The sequence below is a fragment of the Megalobrama amblycephala genome, linkage group LG16 (genome assembly GCF_018812025.1).
Source record: "Megalobrama amblycephala isolate DHTTF-2021 linkage group LG16, ASM1881202v1, whole genome shotgun sequence".
Taxonomy (NCBI): Eukaryota; Metazoa; Chordata; class Actinopteri; order Cypriniformes; family Xenocyprididae; genus Megalobrama; species Megalobrama amblycephala.
Genome location: NC_063059.1, coordinates 5,551,450 through 5,560,846, shown reverse-complemented (window position 1 = coordinate 5,560,846; position 9,397 = coordinate 5,551,450). Strand labels below are relative to the sequence as shown.

Sequence of the window (9,397 nt, the reverse complement as noted above, 5' to 3'; positions counted from 1 at the left end):
GACCCATAACATACAAACAATTGTTCTGTTTTTCTCCACAGGGCAGCTCTGTGAACATACGCATCTAATGCTCTTACAGGGCAAAGCATATTCTTCCTTTCCTGATCCAACTTTGCGAAAGGAGGCGGGCAGAAAGCCTCAAGTACAATGGGGCCTGGGACCCTCATCGGAACCTTTGGAACATAGCCCGGCCTGGTATGCAGAAAGGCTTTCACCATACCAGGCGCAAACTCAAGACAAGATGGAGCGACTGACAGCGCTTGTAAATCACCAATTCTCTTCAAAGAAGAGACGGCCAAGAGAAAGATAGTTTTAAGTGTCAAGAACTTGTCTGACACCTCCTCTATTGGCTCGAAGGGAGCCTCAGCCAGCCCTTGGAGCACAATAGTGAGGTCCCAGGTCGGGGTCTTTGTGCGCACCACAGGTCTCAACCTGAGTGCACCACGGAGGAAGCATACTACTAGGGGGTCTCGACCCAGCGAGGAGCCCCCTACAGGGATATGATGAGCGGCCACAAATAAGCGTGGAAGGGGTTAAACCTTCCGAGAACTTTTCCTGAAGGAACTGAAGCACGTCAAAGACAGAAGAATGGACCGGGTCCAAATTATGCTGTTCACACCACACAGAGAACAATTTCCATTTATATAAGTACAACTTCCTCGTGGAGGGAGCTCTGGAGTGAAGGATGGTCTCCACAACCTCGGTTGAGAGACCAGTTCCTATGAGCCTTGCCCCCTCAGGGGCCAGGCCCACAGTTTCCACATTTCTGGGCGGGGATGGAGAATCGTGCTGCCCGCTTGAGACAGGAGATCCTGCCTGAGAGGAAGCTCTAAGGGAGAGCCGTGAAGTAGAGACATTATGTCCGAAAACCATATTCTGGTCGGCCAGTAAGGGGCCACCAATATTAGGTCGACCTTCTCCTGGCGAACCTTCTCCAGAACTCCCGGGAGCATTGAGACTGGGGGGAACGCATACAGACGCAGCCTTGGCCACGTCTGTAGCATGGCATCCAGCCCTAGAGGTGCTGGGTGCTGAAGTGAGTACCACAGAGGGCACTGAGCTGACTCCTCTGTGGCAAATAGATCGACTTGAGCTCGACCGAAAGTTTTCCATATCAACTCCATCACCTCGGTGTGGAGTTTCCATTCCCCCGGTCTCGCGCCCTGCCTCGACAGGGCGTCCGCTCCCACATTCAACCGCCCGGGGATGTAAGCTGCTCTCAGCGAGAGGAGCTTTCCCTGGGACCAGAGGAGGATGCGACTGGCCAGCTTGGATAATAGGCGAGACCGCAAACCCCCCTGATGGTTGATGTACGAGACCACCGCAGTGTTGTCCGTACGGACCAGCACATGATGGTCTCTCAGGGCAGGGAGGAAGTGTTTTAGTGCAAGGAACACCGCCATCATCTCCAGCCGATTTATGTGCCAGGAGCGCTGATGGTCCTCCCACAGACCCCGAGCTGAGCGGCCACTCATGACCGCTCCCCAGCCCGTGAGGGAAGCATCTGTCGTAAGCATTACACGATGACCAGAAGTCCCCAGCACGGGTCCCTGGGTTAGGAACCAAGGCTTTCTCCACATGACCAGAGCACGAAGGCATCGCCGCGTGACTTTGATCATGCGAAAAGGATTTCCCCTCGGGGAAAACCCCTTGGTCCTGAGCCACCACTGTAAGGGTCTCATGTGCAGGAGGCCAAAAGTAATAACGTTGGACGCAGCTGCCATCAGACCCAACAGTCTCTGAAACTGTTTTACAGTGAGTGACTGGCCTAACTTCACCCCTTTCACGGCCCCGAGAATGGAACTCACACGAGCAGGGGACAACTGCGCCTGCATCGTGGTGGAATCCCAGATTACACCTAAGTAGTTTGCAACCTGACTCGGGACCAGCACACTCTTTTTGGCGTTGAGCCTCAGCCCAAGCCTCTTCATGTGCGACAGAACAACATCTCGATGTTGAACTGCCAATCGTTCTGTTTGAGCTAGTATCAACCAATCGTCGATATAGTTCAGCACGCGGATGCACTGGAGTCTCAGCGGAGCCAGCGCTGCATCCACGCACTTCGTGAACGTGCGGGGTGAGAGGGATAGGCCGAACGGAAGAACCCTGTATTGGTAAGCTTCGCCCCCGAAAGCAAACCTGAGGAACTTCCTGTGTGAAGGATGGATGGATACATGAAAGTATGCGTCTTTCAGATCTATCGCTACAAACCAGTCCTCGGACCTGATCTGAGGGATGATCTGTCTGAGTGTAAGCATTTTGAACTTCAATTTCCTTACAGATCGATTTAACACACGTAAATCTATGATCGGACGCAACCCTCCATCCTTCTTCGGAACAATGAAGTAGCGGCTGTAAAAGCCCGACATTTTGCTGGGAGGGGAAACCCTTTCTATAGCCCCTTTTTGCAAAAGCGTCGTTACTTCTTGCTCCATCACCAGAGACTGCTCTGGGGTTACCACCGTAGGAAGCACCCCATTGAACTTGGGCGGTCGTGAACTGAACTGAATTCTGTAGCCCTGTTCTATCATGAGCAGCACCCACTTCGAAACATTCGGGAGATTTTTCCACTCTTCCAAATATTCTACTAAGGAAACCAGTCTCTCGAGACTGGTCTCTGGTGTTTTTTTGAGCACTTGGTTCATCCATCTGACGCGGCGCACCGGCAGACAGGCGAATCACGTGCTGGCCGACCCTCCTCGGCGGATCGGTGGAAACCGCTGCGCCCTGACTCACACTTGGTGGCAGGGTTGACAGAACGGTCCCCTGAGGGCACCGAGAAGGACCCGATATCCGAATCCCCCCGGAGGGGGCTGCCCTCGAGAGATCCTGCACTATAAATGTCAGGACCTCTTCTTTGAAGCCTTCCAAGAGATAATGACGGTCCACAGATACGTCCTATCCTCCGGACTTTTAAATTCCTCAGAATTTAATGTATTCAATATTTCATTTAATCCTCAAATTAAATGCAGCCAGTTCTTATATAAATATATATTTTTTTGAACAGACTGAATATATTTAGAATACACAAAAAAAAAAAAAGTTATAGCTTGTAATAATTCGCAAGGTATTTTAGGGAAAGAGAGAAAGGGAACTCCCGTCTATTCAGATCCCTTAATATATAATATATATATACATATATATACACACACATGCATAATTACGGACACGTGATATATGCGCAGCCTCGGCAAACGCAAGACCCGAGCCGTATATTCATTCTTGCAGACTTAATCTACGCGCTGCCTCGGCAACGCGAGATCCGAGCCATATATTCTTTAATGAAAACTCAATCCACGCGCTGCCTCGGCAAGCGCGAGATCTGAGCCATATATTCTTTAATGAAAACTCAATCCACGCGCTGCCTTGGCAACGCGGGATCCGAGCCATATATTCTTTAATGAAAACCCAATCCAGATTCGAGCTTTGCGTTAGACTTAATATCCCTCGAGAATAAAGCCAACAGGAGTGGAGCTACAAAACGTCTCGGGTTACGTCTGTAACCCTGGTTCCCTGAATAAGGGAACGAGACGCTGCGTAAGCGCTTTGGGAACGCCTCTGCGTGTTACGTCTTGAAGCACTCGTGAAATCGAACCAATAGTGTGACGGGACGTCAGAGCGGGTGACGTCACGGACCAGGAAACTATAAAGCACCCTTGAGAACAAAGAACGCCAGCTTCTGAAATAGGGATGAAGCAGACGCTCACAGGCGTGCTGGGAGTATGGCTAAGCTACGCAGCGTCTCGTTCCCTTATTCAGGGAACCAGGGTTACAGACGTAACCCGAGACGTTCCCTTTCATGGGAACATCGACGCTGCGTAAGCGCTTTGGGAACGCTATCCCAACTAGGCCATAAGACCAAATGCATGTCTGTTATCTTTCAGGACGACAATACTGAGGACCCTGGAGTGGAGCCCAAATCAAGGTTATAAAACCTAATAAAGGTATGCTGAGACGACCACCCAGCAGCCTCACATATGTCATTGAGGGGAACCCCCGACACCAAAGCCTTTGAGGCAGCCATACCCCTGGTGGAATGTGCCCGGACAGCCAACGGAGAAGGCTGCCCGGAAGACTCGTAGGCAAGCGAGATGGCCTCGACCACCCACTTACTCATTCTCTGCTTGGACGCCGGACCTCCTTTGTTAGGAGATCCGTAACATACAAATAATTGTTCAGATTTTCGCCACAGGGCAGCTCTGTGGACGTAAGCGTCTAAAGCCCTCACTGGGCAGAGCAGATTTAGTGTTTCCTGATCCGCATTTGCAAAAGGTGGAGGACAAAAGGCCTGCAGCACAATCGGCCCCGGGACACTTGTAGGGACCTTGGGAATATACCCAGGTCTAGGATGCAGAAAAGCTTTGACCATTCCAGGTGCAAAGTCTAGACATGAAGGAGCAACGGATAATGCTTGTAAATCTCCAATTCTTTTGAGAGATGTTATGGCCAGAAGAAATATGGTTTTCAAAGTGAGAAACTTCTCAGACACTTTCTCCAAAGGTTCAAAGGGAGCCGCAGCTAACCCTTCCAACACAATGGCAAGGTCCCAGGACGGAGTTTTTGTGCGTACCACAGGCCTCAGCCTCTGAGTACCACGGAGAAAACGTATGACTAAAGGGTTTCTACCCACAGAAACGCCTTCTATTTTAGCGTGATAAGCAGAAATCGCTGCAATATATACCTTCAATGTAGAAGGGGTTAAACCATCCGAGAATTTTCCCTGGAGAAATTGCAGTACATGACTGATGGAGGAGTGGAACGGATCCACCTGTAGTCGGCTACACCAAGTAGCAAACAGCTTCCACTTATACGCATAAAGTTTTCTCGTGGATGGAGCTCTGGAGTGGAGAATGGTCTCTACAACCTCGGTTGAGAGACCGGATTCTATGAGCTCGGCCCCCTCAGGGGCCAGGCCCACAGTTTCCATATCTCCGGGCGGGGGTGAACTATTGAGCCGCCTGCTTGAGACAGAAGGTCCTGCCTGATCGGAATCTCCATGGGGGAGCCTTCTAAGAGGGATACTAGATCCGTGAACCATATCCGGGTCGGCCAGAACGGGGCTACCAATATTAGACGGACCCCGTCCCGTCGAACCCTCTCCAGAACTCCGGGGAGCAGAGCGATCGGGGGAAAAGCGTACAGACGCAGCCTCGGCCACGTCTGTACCATAGCATCCAGCCCCAGAGGGGCTGGATGGGTCAAAGAATACCACAACGGGCAATGAGACGTCTCTTTCGAGGCAAACAGGTCGACTTCTGCGCGACCGAAATTCTTCCATATCAGCTCCACCACCTCGGGGTGGAGCCTCCATTCCCCGGGCCTCGGCCCCTGCCTCGACAGGATGTCTGCCCCCACATTTTGATGTCCCGGGATATAAGCTGCTCTCAGAGAGAGAAATTTCCCCTGGGACCATAGGAGGATCTGATGTGATAATTTGCACAACTGGCGAGACCTCAGACCCCCCTGATGGTTGATATAGGAGACCACCGACATGTTGTCTGTACGAACTAACACGTGATGGCCCCTCAGGTCTGGGAGGAAGTATTTGAGTGCTCGAAATACCGCCATCATCTCCAGCTGATTTATATGCCAGGAACGATGATGGTCCCCCCAAAGACCCTGAGCTGAGCGACCACTCATGATCGCCCCCCAGCCTGTGAGAGACGCATCCGTCGTTAGCATTTTGCGACGACAAGGAGCCCCCAACACAGGACCTTGGGACAGAAACCAGGGTTTCTTCCATACTGCCAAGGCGCGAAGGCATCGCCGCGTGACCTTGATTGTGCGAAAAGGATTTCCCCTCGGAGAAAACCCCCTGGTTCTGAGCCACCACTGCAACGGTCTCATGTGCAGCAGACCAAAAGGTATCACGTTGGAAGCGGCTGCCATCAGACCTAACAGTTTCTGAAACTGTTTTACAGTGAGTGACTGGCCTAATTTCACCCCTTTCACGGTTGAGAGAATAGAATTCACCCGGGCAGGAGACAGATGTGCCTGCATCGTCGTGGAATTCCAAACTACCCCTAGATAGCTGGTAGTTTGAGCTGGAAGAAGCACACTCTTCTTGGTATTGAGTCTCAACCCTAACCTTCTCATGTGTGACAGAACTACATCTCGATGTTGAACTGCCTGTTGCTCTGATTGAGCCAGAATCAACCAGTCGTCGATATAATTCAGCACGCGGATGCCCTGGAGTCTCAGCGGAGCCAGAGCCGCATCCACGCACTTTGTGAAGGTGCGGGGTGAAAGAGATAGGCCGAACGGAAGAACCTTGTATTGGTAAGCTTCGCCCCCGAAAGCGAACCTGAGGAACTTCCAATGTGAAGGATGGATTGACACATGAAAGTACGCGTCTTTCAGATCTATTGTCACGAACCAGTCCTCGGACCTGATCTGTGTGGTGATCTGTCTGAGTGTAAGCATCTTGAACTTGAGCTTTTGTACTGAGCGATTTAACATGCGTAAATCTAGAATAGGACGCAATCCTCCATCCTTCTTCGGAACTATGAAGTAGCGGCTGTAAAACCCTGACTGTTTGCCGGGAGGAGGAACCCTCTCTATAGCTCCTTTTTGCAAAAGTGTCATAACTTCTTGTTCCATGACCAGAGACTGCTGGGGGCCCACCACTGTAGGGAGGACCCCGTTGAACTGGGGCGGGCGAGACCCGAATTGTATTTTGTAACCCTTTTCTATCATCTGCAGTACCCACTGAGAAATATTGGGAAGACGTTTCCACTCTTCCAGAAATTCTACTAAGGGAACCAACCTCTCGAGGCTGGTCTCTGGTGTTTTTTGAGCACTTGGCTCGACGCCCTGGAGCGGCGCACCGGCAGGGAGGAGTCGAATCAAGCGCTGACCGGCCCTCCTCAGAGGGTCGGTGGGGACCGCTGCGCCCCGTAACGCACGAGACGGCGGGGTTGGCAGAACGGCCCCCTGAGGGCGCCGAAGAGGGGTTAGTATTATAGATTTTAATTTTACAAGACCCTCTCCGGAGGGGGCTGCCCTCAGAAGTCCTGAACCCCTGACGTCAGGACTTCTTCGAAGCCTTCCTCGCGATAATGACAGTCCGCAGATCTGTCTTACCCCTGGAAGGCTTCGCTTGCGTTGCCCTCCCCGGTCCCCAAGATCTTTGCGGGGGAGCACGGGTGGCAACACTTTGTTTCTGTTGCGCTCTATGCGCAGTAGAGGAGCTTGTAGATGGCCGAGGCTGCTCCCGCTCAGCAGCCTCGGCAGAGCGGCGAGGGAGGAACTTTTGGAAGGCCGCCGACTGTCTTTTTGCCTCCTGGAACCTCTCGACGACAGATGTAACCGAGTCGCCGAAGAGGCCCAGGGGAGACACAGGTGCATCCAGAAGCACAGACTTATCTCGCTCTTTTATATCTGATAAGTTGAGCCATAAATGTCTCTCCGTGGCCACCAGGGCTGCCATAGAGCGGCCTATTGATTTTGCCGTCTCCTTGGTGGCCCGGAGAGATAAGTCGGTAGCCTTCCTGAGCTCTTGGATAGTTTCAAAAGTCGCCTCGCCACTCTCGTCTATCTCCCCCAGCAGGTCGGCTTGATATGCCTGGAGGATGGCCATAGTGTGGAGACATGAGGCCGCCTGACCTGCTGAGGCATAAGCCCTGCCCACCAGCGCTGATGTTGTACGCAGGGGTCTGGTGGGCAAAGTCGGGGATTTTAGGGACGATGCTGTCTCAGGCGAGAGATAGCTCGCGAGCGTCTCCTCGACCTGAGGCATCGCCCCATAACCGTGCTGTTTACCTCCTACTATATTACTATATAGAGTGGTTTGTGGGTTGTAAACACGAAATTGTGCTGGCTTGTGCCACGATCTCGACACCTCGGTGTGGAGATCATGGAAAAACGGCAATCCCCGGGGCTGAGGCTGTGATCGGGCGGGGAGAAAGCGCTCATCCAGTTTGCTTTTTGTTTGCGCTTCTGGTCTTTCTTCTGGCCATTCAATTTTTAACTTTGCCACCGCCCGAGTCACAACATCTAAAAGCTCCTCATGAGCTGGAGATGAGGATGGCGGGTCCTCCTCTCCAGCCCCGACGCTCGCTACATCCATCTCCTCGGAGCTGGATAAGTGAAGCGCCGGTGCAGGTGTCTCTACCCTGGGGGAAGAAACCGCAGCGCGTGCTTCCGCAGCCAGGGGAGAGACACTGGGTCTGGCGGGTGAAGGCCGAGATAGGGCAGGACCCGTCTCTAGCCCCTCCGCCAGATCCATCTGTGAACCCCAGGACCGAAGCCGCCGCTGTGCCTCGGCAGCAGCGGGACCCGAACCCTGGGGAACACTCGCCGCGGCGCCCTCTTTATGCTTGTCAAAGAACGCGCGGCGTGAGCGGAGTGTACGGAGCGTCAGTTTTTCACAATGTACACAGACAGCTCCCTCGAGAGCTGCCTGTGCATGCTCCACTCCCAAACAAGCAACGCACATCTCGTGTGTATCCCCGCCCGTGATGAAGCGAGGGCAGGGATGAACGCACTTAACAAACTGTTGCTTGCTTGAACTCGCCATTGTGTCTCACAATATATATATATATATATATATATTATATGTGCTTTGGTGACTAAAATACTCTTGTCCTCAGACAAAGAGATATTTTGTTTGCTGTGTAGATATAAAGGGACAGACAACACCAAATAAGACACACGATAACACAGAGCGCTGCTGAAGACTTCAGAAGCTGGCGTTCTTTGTTCTCAAGGGTGCTTTATAGTTTCCTGGTCCGTGACGTCACCCGCTCTGACGTCCCGTCACACTATTGGTTCGATTTCACGAGTGCTTCAAGACGTAACACGCAGAGGCGTTCCCAAAGCGCTTACGCAGCGTCGATGTTCCCATGAAAGGGAACTCCCGTGTGAGGTGGCGATCCTCAGATCGATATCACAATATCCACCTCCTCAGAGCTGGACATGTGAGTATCGGTGCCTCAACCAGGGGGAAGAAACCGCAGAGCGTGCTTCCACCTGGGAGACGGCGCTGAACCTGGCTGGTGAGGGCAGAGAAAAGGCGCGCCCGTCTCTAATCCCTCTGTCAGATCCATTTGTGAACCCCACGAACGGAGCCTCCGCCCTGCCTCAGCAGAAGCGGGACCCGATCCGCGGGGAACACTGGAGCAGTGTCCTGAGAGCGAGTTTTACAGTGCACACAGACGCTCCCTCGAGAGCTGCCTGGGCTCACTCCCATTTCACTGCTGTTTCTCGCCATAATACGTGTCTTTTTTATATATAAATATATGGATTGGTGTGAGATACTCTTGTCCTCAGACGAAGAGATCTTGACTTGTTTATATGTAATAAGACAAACAACACCAAATAAGACACACAAGATACAGAGAGCGCTTGCTGAAGACAACAGAAGCTGGCGTGCTTTGTGTTCAGGTGTGCTTTATAG

General features: G+C 52.2%; 1 protein-coding gene across 1 annotated transcript; it reads right to left on the bottom strand.

Annotated features, from left to right (window-relative positions):
- Window positions 1–4,884: 4,884 nt before the first annotated feature.
- LOC125249543 lies at window positions 4,885–8,518 on the bottom strand. Its single transcript, XM_048161852.1, has 2 exons — window positions 7,109–8,518; window positions 4,885–6,933 (listed from the first exon to the last, which is right to left on the bottom strand). Exons 1-2 carry the CDS (start codon window positions 8,516–8,518, stop codon window positions 4,885–4,887), a joined length of 3,459 nt encoding a protein of 1,152 aa, XP_048017809.1.
- Window positions 8,519–9,397: the final 879 nt, after the last annotated feature.